At 37.8% G+C, this 18,069-nt stretch overlaps 1 protein-coding gene across 1 annotated transcript; it reads left to right on the forward strand.

Moving 5' to 3' along the window:
• The first annotated feature begins 6,499 nt into the window (after positions 1–6,499).
• Positions 6,500–11,423, forward strand: LOC311287159 (galactose-specific lectin nattectin-like). Its single transcript, XM_084403806.1, has 7 exons — positions 6,500–6,674; positions 8,514–8,597; positions 8,699–8,770; positions 9,973–10,052; positions 10,571–10,705; positions 11,091–11,202; positions 11,357–11,423. The coding sequence occupies exons 1-7, from the start codon at positions 6,617–6,619 to the stop codon at positions 11,413–11,415; spliced, it is 600 nt and encodes a 199-aa protein (XP_084259932.1). The 5' UTR covers positions 6,500–6,616; the 3' UTR covers positions 11,416–11,423.
• Positions 11,424–18,069: the final 6,646 nt, after the last annotated feature.

Consider the following 18,069-nt stretch of genomic DNA (forward strand, 5'->3'; position numbering starts at 1 on the left):
GGAAAGCACGACCTGATCATCAGTTTCCTGAGAGGAGCGAGGAGACTGAATCCTCCTCGCCCTCCTCTCGTTCCCTCTTGGGACCTCTCAGTGGTTTTAACTGCTCTGCAGAGTGCTCCCTTTGAGCCTCTGCAATCAGTGGAGCTTAAGTTCCTGTCAATGAAGACAGTGCTCCTGGTTGCATTGGCCTCCATCAAGAGGGTAGGGGACCTGCAGGCATTTTCGGTTGACGAAGCGTGCCTGGAATTTGGACCGGCTAACTCTTACGTGATCCTGAGACCCCAGCCTGGATATGTGCCCAAGGTTCCCACCACACCCTTTCGAGACCAGGTGGTGAACCTGCAAGCGCTGCCCTCGGAGGAGGCAGACCCAGCCTTGGCACTGCTCTGTCCAGTACGCACCCTCCATGCTTACGTAGACAGAACGCAGTGTTTCAGGACTTCAGACCAGCTCTTTGTCTGTCATGGTGGGAAGCTGAAGGGAAAGGCTCTCTCCAAGCAAAGGTTGTCACACTGGATAGTGGACGCCATTGCTTTGGCTTACCAGCAGCAAGGTCGACCATGCCCCCTTGGTGTGACGGCCCACTCCACCCGGAGTGTGGCATCCTCTTGGGCTCTAGCGCATGGCGCCTCGCTAACAGACATCTGTAGAGCTGCAGGCTGGGCGACACCTAACACGGCCTCTGGGCGACCCCCACGTGTATAGTCCACTGTAAGCCTCTCTGAGCATGTGTCTTTCCCTCGGCAAGCCACCTTGCCACCCCTGGGTTTGAAATATTCCACCTGCGGCTGGACACCCCAGTGATTCTCAATATGCAGCCCCCTGGGGTCATGTGTATTCCAAGTTCCCCCCTTTGGGCTGGGCATAATTGCATATTTCCACTGATATATGCTTCCCAGTGTACCTTGGTACCTTGGCATAATTCCAGCAGCCATTAAAAACTGTCCCTTTCATGTTAACCCCCTGAGGTCGGCGGTATCGCCGGCGATACCAGCTCGCTTTTTTTTTATCAGTGTAAAATAAACTCATAAATACTCTGTTGACTTTGATTTTCCATAGGAGTTTCATACATCAATCGATTCTGTTAAATGTGTATTATTTTTCTGTATACTCACAATAAAAACAAAGTGTTGTGCTTTTCGCCAAATTAAGAAAAATAATCACGGAGCGAGTTCTGCCTTCTCTCTGTCCGTGTAGTCCATTCTGAAACGCGTCCGAAAATGAATCATAACTCAGCGAATACTTCTCACACAGGCACGTGATATATGTCTTTATGAAGCTTGAAATCTCTTCTTTTAAATGAAGTAATTAATAAAAAAAACAAATGTTTTCAACTCATGTAATCCGTTTGAAAGCAAGGAGAGGTACCGTTTTTTCCTTCTGCCTAATTATCTCTATAATGAACTGAGGCCGCCCCGCCCCCGGCGCTATTGACATGGTAAATAGTTTAGGTGATCTATGCTTCGCACCCGCCCCCCGATCAATGCCTTGAAAACACGAAGTTTCATCAGATCAGATTCACTGATAGTTCATCGCGTTTAGAGAGGATGGCGCGTTTCTCCGGTAAAGACGCTCTTCAGATGATTCTGGACAGCGAGGAATAACTCACCTTGGCTTTTCCTCAGAGGAAGATTGTAACTCAGACGAACGGCAGCATGTTCAAGAGCGAATTGATCACGCCGAGTAAACACCGAGTTTTCACGTGAGTAAATACGTGAACTCAAGTGGTCTAGTGGTAGAACATTTGCCTAGCGTGTCAGAGGTTCTGAGTTTGAATCCGCACTCATATAGTTTTTTTTTTTTTTGTCAAATCAGATTATGTTTATCAGTGGTTGTATATCAGGCAGAGACATGTGTGTGTGTGTATTTTGTTTTGTAATTTCACTGGAACGAAAAGAGAGTCTCCACAACGGATTGAAGCGCGCGTCCGAGTGAAGACTGCGCGAGCCTAAAACAAACACAGTATCCGCGTCTGACTCGCGGGAATCCACGGCGCAAACCTGTGAGGGGCTGTGTTTTCTCGTTTATATTCCTTTTAGCATTTTAGCATTTATATTCCTTATAATAAAAATGAAAGACCTATGTTACAGACATATGAAAGACAACATTTCGTTGATTAGTTTTGGATAGATTATACATTTTTACTGTAAAATATCTGCCACCTCAAATAAGCTTTTATTTGCCAATTTTTTTGTCAAAAATAATCAAATAATCAATCAAATCCTTAACTTTGAAATATGTATGATAAAATGTATACTTTAGTTTGTACAAAGAAAGATTACACTTGAATTGTTGTTTATTTAAATATTTACAAGGTAGATGTAAACAAACTATTAAAAGGTAAATATAAGCCTTTTCTTTAAATAATTTTTATTGTGTTTTATTAGTGACAAATTTGGGGAGAAGATAAATATTCCAAAACTGAAAATACAGTATGAGAATTAACTGCACAATTACATGTTTTCCTTGGCTATTATAGGCCAAATTGCAAGCACAATATGTGGAAAAATAAAAAAGAATTGAGATGCTTCCAACTGTTGCTCTTGCATTCTTGTGGCTCAGTGACTCACCTGAATGAATGGCTCATTAAGTATGCGGTCCTCAGGTGTGAACCACTACATATGCATGATCTGTGACGCCCACTCCGCATATGACCTTTCCAAACAGAAAGTGCTTTGCAAAATTCAAATCAATGTATTGTGTTATGTGAAGGATTAGGCAGGGTGATTTTCACATCATTTTGAAGAAAAAACACTAGGCGATGACATCCATTAGACAAAAGTCTTATTGGCACATATTTAGTGTGTGTTTTGTGGTCTTATTTCAGAAACTTTAGTTTTTAGTTTTTTCAATAACCACGCATAAACATTATTCTCTCAAAAATGCAGACATGTACATTCTTGTTGCTCACATATTATGGTAGCCCTGTTTGTGCTAAATAGTGTGTAATTTTTTTTTGCCATTACTATGTTTATAAGCAACTGAAAAAAGCACAAATGTCAGGGCATGTCAGAACATCTCAAGGACCCCAAAAACACCTCAGACCCCAGAGGGTTAATGTTGTTTTTTCATTGTTTACATGTTTAAATATTCTGAGAATGCATAGTTTAGTTATAATGTTTAATGTTTAAACTGCAATAAATGCATTAAAACGTTTTTTTTTTTTTTTTTGCCAGCCATTTTGTTTTTATTGTTTATGCCAAAACAGTGATGTTTACAACTTGTTATACGGCAGAAATGGATTCAGCACCTAAAAATCATATAGAAACAACACTTGAAGTACTTTTCCTTAAAAATGCCTACTGCATCTTATCCAGGGCTATTTATCTATTTTGGGACTCGACTAAAGGTTGCTCTGGCTACTTTGCCATGTGTCTGGTGTGTGAGTGGCAGGGGTTAGCTTTCACATTATTTTTTTAGTCTTCACACCCGTTATAAACAAACACCGAACAGACGAGAGTCTGCTGGAGAAAATAGAACGAGACAGAGCTCGTAATAAAACAAGAATCAACATTAGCTTGGCTTTAGGAGATGGAGAGAACTGAGGGATTTGAAAAGTTGTAAAAGCAAAGTGGAGATGGTGTTTTTATTACTCAAAGGTGTTTTATTGAACAGATAGACTGTCTAACAGAGTTCACTGTAAAGCATCTATTGTGAAGCGTCGCCTTCATCTGCACTGTCATGCAAAGCTGAAGCACGACCAAAACAATGTTGCATGCCTTTTTGTGTTTTAACCGGTAAAGGGACAAAAGTTACATACTGTACCGTAAAATTATTAGTTTAATTACATGAAAGGTCATTAATGGTAAAAAAAAAGTTTTAGAAAAATAACACAAGACTTCCCTTTAACAGCCTGTTGGGCAGGATGGACTGCCTTTGGAAGCAGATGCTTCAAGTTTTTCTATAATCCTCAAACATGGAGTGATGCAGAGGTATGATACATTCATCTTCTAATATGACATAAAAATCATATAAGTATATTCTTGGTGAAATACAACTTAAGCTCTGTAAACATCTGTGACACATGTTAATTATTGCAGGAAAATAATTTCATCTTGTTCCTCAGTTTAAAAACAAAAATATGTTAACAGTAAAGAAATTACAATGGAGCTCTAGGGTGTAAACATATATCACTGATAATAAAACATCACAATGGTATGAAAATAAAGACAACACATTTCATGTTATCATGAGAGGATAACTGAAAAACTTTATATATTTGAAGTTATATCTAATCTACATCTACAGTATAGTCACGATGCGGTAGGAACGGGGAGAAAGCAGGATACACATGCAGGGGAAAGCAGGCTGCGCAGGCGACCAGGGCGGAGCAGACTGTGCAGACGGCCATGGAGGTGAAGAGGCTGAGACGACCCTTCAAGCGGCCAGGGCGGAGACGACCCTTCAGGCGAAGACAACCATTCAGGCGGCCATGGCGGAGACAACCCTTCAGGCGGCCATGGCGGAGCTGGCTGAAGAGGCGACCATGGCGGCGCGGCCTCCATGGTCAAATCGCGGGACCTACTGCCCCCCCCCCCCCCCCCCCCCCAAAAAAAAAATTTCTTGGAGACCACTACGGAGTCATAGGTTGGGGCAGGCACCGGCTCAGGAACAGACACCGGCTCAAGAACGAGCATGTCGGCGGCCATCTCTGGTGAGGGCTGAGGTTTACGCGTGTACGTAAAAATACACGCATATTCTCATGAGATCACGTTGTCCATGCACAGCCTGATAGGTGCAGGTAGATGGCAGGAACGGATTTAAAAGACAAAAATTCAAAACACTCTACTGCACACTATTGACTTTACTCTTTTATTTATTCAAAGCGAGCAACACGTTTCGCATATAGCGTCCTCAGGTTCGCTCAGTTAATGGTCTGAGCTCTCATGTTAATTACCTGTCACATGATCAGTTGTTCTTAAAGTCATAATATTTTAAATGCCAATATCCAACACATTGCCATAAATACCCAGTTAAGAAAATATAAGTCACAACCTCAAATAAATCAACACAATATACATAATTGTCATCATCAAATATACATAATTATCATCATCAAAAGCCTAACAAGAGCAAAACGTTTTGTAGAAATATATATATACATATACACATTACAGACATACATCATCAATATTTCCACAATGTTACATGCACTGCAGTGAGGATAATAGTCAATACCCTTGACTACGTAAAAGGTTACGTTTTGTTTGTTTGTTTTGTTTTGTTTGTTTGCGTAGTGTTGGCGCCAATGAGCACATCTACCACATCTATAATTCCCATAGACTTGTTGAGAAAGCCAGTTTGTCTATGTGGGTTCCTGACACATACTCAGCATATTTATATGGTATTAACTTAAAAACAAGCAAATAATATTTCTTTGAAACAGGTAAATAGCAATATCAATATCCAAAACACGTTCATCAGCTATGTATCTATTGTTATCTTCATAGTTATCGTCCTTACATTTATTAATTAATTTATTTTAAAAAAAAAAAACTTTTTTTACATTTATGCATTTGGCAGACGCTTGAATTGCATTTCAAGGTACACATCTACATTCTTATCAGTTCTTGCTTTCCCTGGGAATCAAGCCAGTGACTTTGGTGTTGCAAGTGCCCTCAGACAGGACACATAAGCCCTCAAAATCACACACACTACAACATTGTCTCAGACACTGGTGCAATAAATTCAAAACAACATTTCCAAAACTGGTAAGTTATGTTATGTGTGCTTTTTGATAAATGGCATTATGGTTTTGAAATTTTAGGTCAAAAGCCTGGTTATAGTGTTTAAGCAATCGAGAAAAACTGTAATAACAAGCAACCACTTTTGATCACATTAGTCAATTTTACTTTATGATGATGAGTGATGTATCACCTGACCATCTTTGTTAGCTAATAGTGACCTACCACATTCAGCAGAGTTATTAGAATGTCAATAGTGTATTACTCATTTGTTGCTGTGTAGTTATTCATTAATGAAGGAACAGTATTCAAAGGTCATACCATTCATAGTATATTCCAGTAAGCTACTTTCTCGAAAACAACAAATATTACCCAGAATTCATTGTTTTCCACGGTATCTACGGTTCATTACAGTCTTAATGGAAAATGTATGTTACGGTCAGAATGTGGCAGTTTTTTTTACAGCAAGGTTTTACAGTGTAAATATTTGTACATATTTGCTGATGACAGCAACAATCCTCCATTCATTCCAGGAGAACAAAGAGCATCTTATGAAGAGTGTGAGTAATAAACCATGTACATACTGTAAAACATGCACACTGATGCAATTACAGAATAGATGAATAATATCTATTTATTTATTCTGTATACATACCAATAACACACATAAAAGACACAACACAATAATGGTATTATAACAGAAGTGGCTCAAGTTCAAACTATACAAAAACAGTGTTTGCACAGGAAGAGCATGTGATGGATGATGCTGATAAACACACTACCTTCCAGTATATAAAAAGATGAACCAGGGCTCCGCTCCACAACACAATATCCAGACGTTGACATTGAACTACTGAACTGGTTCGTGTCACAAAAATAAAACTTTGTAATAATTAATTCTGTATATTTCTGTTTCAGTATTCAGAGAAACAATGGTGGCCTGGACTGTCTACCTGTCTCTCTGTCTTCTCATAGCTTTGACTGCTTCAGGTAAGAGTTATTCCACGTTTCACATCATAACTGATATTTTAACATGAACTATAGCACACCTGGGATTCTGTAATGACTAATCAGAAGAAGGAACTAATACAGTATGTGCACTAAAGTAAACCTAAGTTTGTTTCTTAATTATTATGATGACATTTAGACAATAAAACAACAACAATTATATTAGCTAACGTTATTGATTCTTATGAATGTATTTTATATTTGTATTTGTTGACAATAAACAAATACACATGTTAAATCTGTAGTATATTTATTATTATTAATATTAGTAGTAGTAGCAGGGCCGTTTCTAGGCATAGGCATTCTAGGTGGTCGCCTAGAGCCCAAACAGCTGGAGATCCGCCCCACCAATAGATTTGTTTTATTTATATGTATTTTATTATTATTATTATTATTATTATTATTATTATTATTATTATTTCATACTTTTGCTATTTCGAGGCATTATGATTACTTGCGAGTATCTGAGTGACAAGTCTCCCTGGTGATAGTGGCCGCTGCTGTTAGAGAAATGAGATGTAGCCTAGAAGGCGGCAGGGAACGTCGTCATAGCCGAAAAGGTCAAAGCCATCAGGGGCTCAGTATCATAAAAAGAAAACAGGATGAGAAAAAGAAAGCGAAATATACAGGTATGTTACTAAGGGGTTAATTGTTCTACTACAAGCTGGTCGCTCCATCATCACGAGCAAAACATGACGGTGACTGCATATTAGCACCACGGGACGGATTTACCACACGTAATGCTCATTTCAGCAGCGGAATATTATAGCATAGTAAAGTAAAAAAAAAAAAAACATTATCAGAGGTGGCTGTTTAGTGTAATTGACCAAGTGATAGTGTCATAACCATGACAAGTTTGATAACCAGTGTGGACCTGCCAAAAAACAGTTTCAACATAATTTTTTTTTTTTTTTTTATGAGTTTTACATTAATTCAGTTTAATTAAACTTATGCATACATAAATAACTGACAGGGATTGTGATTTGGGTGTGTAGATTATGAGAATCTGTTTGTTTATGCTGAAGAGTTTTATATTAAAGGGTTTGTTCACCCAAAAATGAAAATTCTGTCAGTAATTACTCACCCTCATGTTGTTCCAACCCCGTAAGACCTTCGTTCATCTTCGGAACACAAATTAAGATATTTTTGATTAAATCTGAGAGCTGTCTCACTCCTCCACAGGCTTATGGACACTATAACTTGCTGGCCCAGAAAATGTATTAAAGAGATCGTTAATATAGTCCAAGTGACTCCAGTGGCTCAATCTTAAGTTTATAAAGCGACGAGAATACTTTTTGTGCGCAAAAACAAACAAAAATAACGACTTTATTCCACTATTCATTTCATTCTCTCTCTGTGCCTCGAGTGAGTTCACGTAGTGTTTTTGCGCAGCGCGTCTGTGTTGCACGTCACCACGTAGGCTCACTATTGGGCGATGCTGGTCATGTGTGTGATGCGTGTGACGTGCAACACAGACGCGCTACGCAAAAACACTACGTGAAAAGACTCGAGGCCCAGAGAGAAGGAAATGAAAAAGTATTCTTGTCGCTTTATAAACTTAAGACTGAGCCACTGGAGTCACTTGGACTATATTAACGATGTCTTTAATACATTTTCTGGGCCAGCAAGTTATAGTGTCCATAAGCCTGTGGAGTAGTGAGACAGCTCTCAGATTTCATCAAAAATATCTTAATTTGTGTTCTGAAGATGAACGAAAGTCTTACGGGGTTGGAACAACATGAGGGTGAGTAATTACTGACAGAATTTTCATTTTTGGGTGAACTATCCCTTTAATGGTTCAAACATGTCAAATCATGACAGGTGCAAACGACACATTTTTGGAGATACACATGACAAATGCTACTGTAGGAAGAGAAGCATCAGAGGCAAGCCCCAGTCCCAACTGTAAGTGTTTACTTCTTGTTTACAGCTTAAGCTATATAGAATAGTTTCAAAAGGGTTTATAATGGTATGTGGCAATGCCATGTCTGATTGTACATGTGAAGACAACACATCGGACTCAGAGGCAGGCAGTGGATTGACACCAGGGGATTCTGGCCAGACTACACCATCAGCAGGTGTGTGCATGTTTCTCATATGAAATATTGCTGTAATAGTTACTCTCATACACTTGATAGGGTACTAAATAATTATAGAACACAAGTGAGTGGTGTATTGCTATTGATCAGTGTATCAATATTGTTGTGTTAAAGTAATTTCGTTTTTTTTGCATTTCAATTATTTGCCTGTTTTTTTCTGGTGAAGTTTAATACACAGTATATTTTTACATGTTTTAATTTGGGCAATTTTGCAATAATTATTAAATGTTTTCCTTAATGTTATGTTTAGTTATTTTATGGATGGTGCAAAACGTTGCTATGGTGTTGGGAGGGTGGAGCCATAGGTTAACAAAAACAAAATACTTTGATTAGTGCAACATCTTAAATGTATTTTCACATCATGATGTTTCTTTGTTAAAATATTGTTTTAATCCTTTATTTAAGGTACACTATGTAGCTTTTTTGTTCAAAATAAACAAAATTGTAAGTAATGAGTCAAATACATCATCAATCCTTCTTACAAAACATGATTCACTGGTTCACTATGGTAAGCCTGTTATAAGTGTTTATATTTTAGACCTGTCGGACCAGTTTTCATGGGTAATTGCGTATACGTCACTCGCCCGTGCGTGTCTCGTCATATATACGTAAATAGAGAAAAGTTGCTCCGGCTACTTTGCCATGTGTCTGGTGTGTGAGTGGCAGGGGTTAGCTTTCACATGAGCAAGAAAGGAAGAGATGGAGCAGCTAAATCTCCAACCTCTTGAGATTCACCCTGTAGACTTTGAAAAAAAAAAAAAAAAAAACACACCTATGGGTGTCTTCACACCTGTTTTAAACAAACACCGAACAGACGAGAGTCTGCTGGAGAAAAGAGAACGAGACAGAGCTCGTGATAAAACAAGAATCAACATCAGCTTGGCTTTAGGAGATGGAGAGAACTGAGGGATTTGAAAAGTTGTAAAAGCGAAGTGGAGATGATGGTGTTTTTATTACTCAAAGGTGTTTTATTGAACAGATAGACTGTCTAACAGAGTTCACTGTAAAGCATCTATTGTGAAGCGTCGCCAAAACAATGTTGCATGCCTTTTTGTTTTTTTACCGGTAAAGGGACAAAAGTTACATACTGTACCTTTAAATTATTAATTTAATTACATGAAAGGTCATTAATGGTAAAAAAAAAGTTAAAAAAAAGAACACACAAAACTTCCCTTTAACAGCCTGTATGGACGGGTGGACTGCCTTTGGAAGCAGATGCTTCAAGTTTTTCAATAACCTTCAAACATGGAGTGATGCAGAGGTATGATACATTCATCTTCTAATATGACATAAAAATCATATAAGTATATTTTTGGTTAAATACAACTTAAGCTCTGTAAACATCTGTGACACCTGTTAATTATTGCAGGAAAATAATTTCATCGTGTTCCTCAGTTTAAAAACAAAAATATGTTAACAGTAAAGAAATTACAATGGAGCTCTAGGATGTAAACATATATCACTGATAATAAAACATCACAATGGTATGAAAATAAAGACAACACATTTCATGTTATCATGAGAGGATAACTGAAAAACTTTATATATGTGAAGTTATATCTAATCTAAATCTACAGTATAACCAGAACATTTTCTAGAAAAGTAGTCCCACCTCTAATGGCAGATTTTAGACTTAACCAAATCAAAAAATAAACAGCACGAGTAAAACTTATTTCAATGGTAACTGAAGGCATGTCACAGATTTTGGAATATTAATTTAAAATAATACCTTTTTTTTATTATAAATAGTGGTGTTTGTTCATGTCTCCGCCTCTACAGAAATTATGTTTGGAGATGGAGGGGAACCTTGCTTCTGTGCACAGCCATCAGGAGTACGCTTTTATACAGAACCTGATTAGATCTGAAACTAAGGCCTCAACTCATACCTGGATCGGAGGCCATGATGCTGTTCAAGTATACAATTTTTTTTTTTTGATCATGCTTTTTGTGCTACTGGGCATTTACAGTTACATTAAAAAAAAAAATTCAAAATGCGTAAAGATAGATGTGTTTTTATCTTTTTTTTTTTTTTGGTTCTTATAATAGTTAGTTTAGGGCATTGGCAACCATGAGATGGGCACCACCACATAAGCCCTTTCTTAAGTATTTTTAACATATTCTTCACTGATACCCTGTTTGTGAAATAATTTCTGTTCATTTCTGTTTAGATTTCTGACATTTTTAAAGTGGAGACAGGGTCAATGCTAATGTGAAATAATCTTTTAGATGAATAAAGATAAAATTAAGCCATGTGAGCTGTGGACATAAACACAATGTCTTTTTTCTCTTCTGTTCACAGGAGGGAGTTTGGTTCTGGAGTGATGGATCCAAAATGAACTATGAAATATGGTCGTCTGGAGAGCCCAATAACAATGGTGGAAAAGAGAACTGCATTGAGATGAACTATGGCAGTAAGTAACTGCTGTTAATGCTCATAAACTATCTAAATAGACTAAATAAACAATTCGTTTATTTTTATTTTTATATATAATCAAATGATTAAATGATTAAAACAATGATTAACACAAATGATAAAAACAAATATTTTGTTCTGTCTTGCAACAGATGGCAACTGGAATGATGACCAATGTACTATAAAGAAGCCGTTTGTGTGTGTGAAGTGAACCAGCATGTGAAAAATCAATAGAAGAAACACCTTTAACTCATTTACTTTCCTTTAGAAATGTTCAATGGAGGTAATAAATGTGTTTTAAAGAAGGTTCATTTTGTTTCTTTGATTGTGTTTTGTTAATGACAAGTTAATGACTTGGTGACGCCTGTTAAACACCATTTTTTTTTATAATTTGTGTATCACTCCACAGTCTCTCTTTTTTCACACTAACACAAGTTAGAATAAGTAATTTGGCATCCTAAAATGGCACCAAGAGTTAAAACAACAACAAAAACACACACAGAGATTGCTAGAATAAATCCCAATAAATAAATAAATGAATAAACAAGTAAAATTATAATGTGAAAAAGTTAGTCACTGTGGAAGAAGTTTAATATGTTCTATATGTTTGCATTTAATTATATTTATAGAATCTTAGAAATATGATGGTAATTAGATTAATGTAGTGTTGATACATACCCTTATGAATATGTATGTGTATGACCTTGTATATGACCTGACAAAAGTTAATGTGTGACTAAGTGTATGATCGAGACAGAGAGTCTCCATTCAAGGGTATAATATGATTAATATGAGACAAATCTAAACAGTGTGTTAGTTATGGCAGAGAGATATCTTCATTTACCCTCTGGAAAACAGCCTTGGGGGAGGAACAACTATAAAGAAGGAAAGATGCCCCCACTCGTGGTCACACTCTGCAAGCTCTTTGTAATGACTGTATGACTGCTGACCTTTCCTTGCAAGAAAATAAATAACCTTAAAGACAATTGATACATGTTTGTCTCTTATTCGGTAATATAAATTTGTTTGCCACCACATCACACTCACCCAATATATATTAAAGCCACTCTTATTTTGTGTCTCACTACCAGGTTATTGTCCTGTACCTTTAATAAATGTCAAGTATTTACTCCACTTTCTCCAAAACCAAGTAGTCTATATGACATTTTTTCATATGCATCAACTTTCTGTAAGGCATGAAGGACGGCGATCATGGCAAATCCACAGACTAACTCGTGATGACGTGATTGGCTGCCAAAAAAACCCTGTTAATCTTTAAGGTTTTATAAATTTAGATTTTATTTATTTATTTATATGTATTGTTTTATTTATTTTAAAGTTTTTATGGGATACCAAATAAAATATACGTTTTATTTTTCATAAACACAAACTGCCCTCCACCCAGTGTTATTCCATCCAGTTACATTTTAACACACATTGTGTGTTAAAAATCTACACAACATGTGTCAAAATACCATAAACACACTCTGTTGTTTTTAACACATCTCTTTTTACAGTGTGTAGACTTTAAGATCCTGTACGCAACGTCTCTTTAAAAACTAATGTGCAGATAACGGCGACATTGCTGATCTCGTGCTGTACAACCACAATCATAAAAACCTTTTTAAAAGTCACCAATCAGACATTACACACTTGCTGAGATTAACAATACTGTATAATATTATCATATGATTATATTTTTCATAGCACATGGCTATTCTTGCTGCTTCAAAATAAACACACAGTTAGTGTAACCAGAGAAAAACTAATGTTAAAGAGTCAAGGGCCCAAATAAAGCTGACACTAATCACGATTCTGGTGACTTCAAATGAAACATTCAATGAAACGTCTACATTTAAACATCTGTTAATTCTCAACAAGCACTTCTGTAGACGTCTGACAGAAATAAAGTCGATCTGGTGACGACATAAGGGGGAAATTCAAGATCAACCCCATTTTTTCAAAGGCAGAGAAAGATAGCCAAAGCTCGGTTTACACCGACTGAAATTTCTAGCCACTTGGGGACCATATACAGGCTAGGGGAACTCATATTAATGTTAAAAAACCTTTTCATGGAATGGGACCTTTAACACATCTCTTTTTACAGAGTAGACAGAGAAGAAAGGACACCGACTGAAAGCCCTTGAGAAAGTCCAGTGATTAAATGATGAACAAAAAAGACATTGGGTGAGATGAAAGAAAGCTGGAGAGTGTTGGCGAGTAATGGAGGCTTTCCTCACGTCGCAGGTTTGTAGTGTTGAGGGCAGAGCGATTTCAGGTGCGGGTCCTTGCAAAAACTACAAACATGTGAGAATTTACACTTAGGATAAGTCCAAACAGATTTGTTGAAATGATTACACCATTAAAGGAAATGATGGACAGGCCTCTTATATCTAATGGAGCGTCTACAGATTCAGCACCATGGACAGCAGACCCGGCAGATTCAGCACCATGGACAGCAGATCCGCCACATTCAGCACCATGGAGAGCGGCTGGAGCTTTAGCCAGTAACAGACTAATCTGGTGTTGAATACAGAGATGTCTCCACAGTTATCAGATGTGTTATTATGTGTGGAGACACAGTAACAGCAGCAGCTGGAGACGAAACATATACTCGAAACCAGCGCTGGAACTGGAGAGGCAATGATGAGACGCTGAAGGAGGAGAAGACGCGGCAGTGCAAATCCATTTACTGAATTATACTAACTTGACTGCTTCATTTCCACTGTAAGAGTGTCATTAAAATGCTTCGTGTTGCAGTTACATCAGAATCAGCTCTTCCTCATCCTCTGGTCAGCTGGAAAACCCAAAGCTAGAGCTGATGTGTGCTAACAAGTTTCTATAACTCGTTCATTTGGACAATCAGTGTGAAATGAATCTGATGAACTCTTGTGACACTGAACAGAGAATGATACAAACATGAACTGTAATTGCCCAGTGGTTTTGTTGTTCAGACACACACAGGGCAGAAGTGGAAGTTCAAAGGTCATCAGTGAGAGTTTGAGGGCAGAATTAGAGATTTTGATCACAGTATTGTGTAATAAACATTATTTTCATGAGATATATTTTAGTAATGTCTAAGTAATGAATTTGAGTAAAGACTGAAATACTGTCAGCGAATTAAAAAATCTGCTATGGATCATTTCAGTTTTATCATTTCAATTAATTTCAAGTCAAAACTATATTTTTCATAATACGAGGTCTGTATTAAACAAGTGTAAAAGGACACTGGACAAGGTCAGTAAATTCAGTGATGTGGACATTATTGAGTGAAGTAGTTTCCACTGGAGTTATTTTGATATAAATCAGATCGACGGCTCTGAGATGTTTAATTTGCCGTTTATTTCTCACACTTTCCTCCAACCGTTTGATCACCAGCACTGCGCTTACAAACACATTCATATATGCACTTCAATCATATTTCAACAATCTATCATTAATATTCGTATCACAGATCTTTTTCAGTTCATGATGGAGATTAAGCTGTTTTTATTAGTAATAAACTATAATATTCATCAAGCATTTTGAACTTTATCATTTAGGCATATGTTCAGAAATATGTTTTTTTGTAGTTCAAATCATGTATGAGGAACTGGATCTTGTCTTTAACTCTCGTCTGGTGTATTTGATGATTATATCTGTGATCTGAATCTGAGAGAAGACATAAGAGTCTCATTCTTTATCTGCTTCATTATATGTATTTATCTAAACTCTCAATAGCTTCTTGTTTTAAGTATTTTCTCCATTCAGCTGGAATCTCACCACTCCCCTCAAATGTTTTACTGTAGTGTTTTTCCAGATCTTTCTGGAATCTGCACACAAACCACTTCCAGTAGTTCAGTTCAGAGAGATCAGGGCTGATGCTCCAGTCTGCATAATCTCCTCCTGCTCTTCTGTAGTCTCTATATTTAAACCTTCCATGTGGTGTATTAAAATCCTGATGACTTGCTACTAAATTTGTGCAAATATTAGGACAGAGATTCAGTGTTGGATAGTTCAAAACATATAAATAATTAGTCATTTCTGAACATTGACTCACAGTTTTTATTCACCTTTTTCTCACGTTTTCTCAATAAAATTAATAAAAGTATAGAATATAATAGCATATTTCTAATAGGGGCACATTGTAACGCAGTGTGACAACATGCCCCCGCCTGCACAACTGGGATTTAAACCCGGCTAGTGTCTTCTGCTAGTTAGCGAAACATTAAATAACTATATCAACTGTTAAATAACATCTTGGAGATTAAAATAATATTAGATTTGTCTTATTTTAAATAAACACAAAAAAAAAAAGATGAAAAATTAACTTAAGTAAGACATTTACTTTTGGTATGGTTTAATAAATGTCTGTGGATATGTTCCAAAAATAAATAATTTTGGCGGAATTTTTGTTTTCTATATAGTGTTGATATGGCAACTAGTAAATACACAAAGTTTCGTCATCCAAGCATGTGCGAAAGTATTTAAAACAAGCGTGTTAGGTTGTGCCCCGCGCTCCCCTATTTATGTTTGTCTCTCTCAAAGAATTCTGACATTGATTTTTTCACTTCTTCACTTGTCTTTTTCAGTTCTCTTTGAAGATCAGTTTCCTTAACCTCATCAACCGCTTCATTGTCTATTTTGTTGTGTAGTTTGTTCTCAGTTTCCCTCGTGGCACTGCGAAGACTCCAGGACCACTTGCTGTATTCGAGCTACAGTCTCCTGTAGGCTGAAATCTCCAGAGAATTTCTGAAGCTGAAGACGAATCGTTCATTCAGTAAAGCCTCCCAGAGATCTTTAACACGATCTTTTAGGTTTATCAGCATCATTCCATGTGATTTTGAGGCATGAGATATAATAGTCATCTTGAGGTCTTGTATATTCTCACAGTAGTTTGGGTTTGGTGGTGCCATTGGTGGGCTTCCCTCCCAGAGCTTAGCAAAATACTTCACATCATTCTGAACATCAAATCTAATGACATCACTGAAACGTTCTGCATCAGAGTCTTCCTCTTTAGCAGCGAGTTTTGTCATCTCATCCAGTGTCTGCAGCAGTCGTCTCCTTCCGTCCATGTTTTTCTCTCCAGCTGTGATGTCTGAAACGTTCTGATGCACAAACACACAGCTGGGATTCAGTCTGACCGTCTTCATCCTCATGAAGGCCTGAACAACAATCTGAAGAACGTCCTGCATCTCAGATGGGTTTTCTCCAAAGATGTTGATCAGTGTCAGATTTCCAAGACCAACAACAAATGTGGCCAATTCATTATCATGATGTCTTGTTGATCTTCCAGCCAGTTCTAGAGAACAAAGACCCTCAGTATCAACAACCAGAATATAGTCAAAGTTCATCTGTGTTTTCATCTCGTCTGAGACTCTGACCAGCTGCATGAAAGCTCCTCTGGTGCTCCTGCCAGCACTGACGGCAAACTGGAGCCCAAACATGGCGTTCAGCATGGTGGATTTCCCAGAGCTCTGAAGCCCTAAAACTGACAGCACAAAGACTCTGGTCTGGTGTCCCAGTTTCTGGATGAGTTCATCTAGAACAGCAGAGATCCAGACCAGAGGAACATGAGCAGCATCTCCATCCATCAGCTCCAGTGGAAATCCAGAGATCATCATCTCTGCTGCGAGACTCGGGAGAGAAGAGAAGTGAACCTGCAGGTCTTTCTTTTGTTTCTTCACAGATGAACATGATTCATAGATCTGACCGATCTCCCTCATGATGTGCTCCAAACCAAAAGCTGCAGCTTGAAGATCCTCAGATATTCTCTCAAGTTCAGTTTGTTTAGCTTTGAGTTGTTCAGATTTATTACTGTTGTATTTCAGTCGTAAGACTGCTGACCATTTTTCATTATACTTGTGATGTAGAGCAGAAAGGTCAGCTGATGTGTGTTCATCCAGGAGGATTCCGAACCATTTGAGAAAAAACATCTTCCCATGTTTATTATTTGAGTTCATTTCTTTAATGAATTGCATCATAAAATTATTAATGTCACTTTCATGCTGTTGTTCACGGATTTTCTTCATCTCTGTTTTTTTCACACTTGTTACCGTTTCTATATTTTCTCCTTGAGGTCGATGTAGTTCTTTGTTCTTCTGACTCCACTGATGCCACAGTTTCCCCTGATGAGGCAGAAATGATTCTTTGATTTCTATCAGATGTTTCTCCTTCAGTAAACTCATCATCTGCTGTGCTGCTTCTCTTCCTCTCCTGCAGTCTTCATCATCTTCCTCATCTACTCTGATGCCTGAGTGTTTGGCCACATCTTCAAGTCTGAAAGTGGAAGATGATTCAGAGAGACAATCATTTATCGCTCTTCTGAGTTCTTCAGATACATCTGACTGCTTTCTGTCTTTCAAACCAATCTTGAATTTCCCTTTCTTAACCTGAGTTAAAGAAGATTCACCCTCAGTAAAAAGACAAATGAGTGGCTTTCTCTCACTGTACAGGTTTTGGATTATTGTTGCACTAGCTTCTGTCATTCCTGTCCAGTTTTGGCAGAAGAACAACATTGACTGTGGCCATTTCAGAGAGGATCAGCAGCTGTTTCTCATGGTCTCCTGCATCACCGTGTAGATTACAGAACGCAACACATTCAGTGAATTTATCCGTGTCTTTCCCAGAGGGGCAGAACCAGGCGATCTCCACCACTCCATCCATCAGGACTCTGGATCTGCTGCTGCCTGGGCTGTTCCTGTGGAAGAACGTGTTGTGTCTCTCATTGATCAGACTGTTCATCAGCTGAGACTTGGATGAAGACACAGAGCCAAACCTGAAGAAAAACACCATTGGAGTTTCTGCCTTGTAGATCGGCTGGGTTTGACTCATGATTTCATGGTTGGTGTTTCTCATCTTCCAGCTCTTGTTGATTTGTCTGAAT

Source organism: Rutilus rutilus (assembly GCF_951802725.1).
Source record: "Rutilus rutilus genome assembly, chromosome: 1".
In the NCBI taxonomy this organism is placed as follows: Eukaryota; Metazoa; Chordata; class Actinopteri; order Cypriniformes; family Leuciscidae; genus Rutilus; species Rutilus rutilus.

Coding starts and splice junctions, on each gene's coding strand:
- LOC311287159 (XM_084403806.1), top strand. CDS start 6,617: ATGGTGGCCTGGACTGTCTACCTGTCTCTCTGTCTTCTCATAGCTTTG. Junction 8,771..9,972: donor CCAGACTACACCATCAGCAG/GTGTGTGCATGT, acceptor TCCCTTTAACAG/CCTGTATGGACGGGTGGACT. Junction 11,203..11,356: donor CATTGAGATGAACTATGGCA/GTAAGTAACTGC, acceptor GTCTTGCAACAG/ATGGCAACTGGAATGATGAC.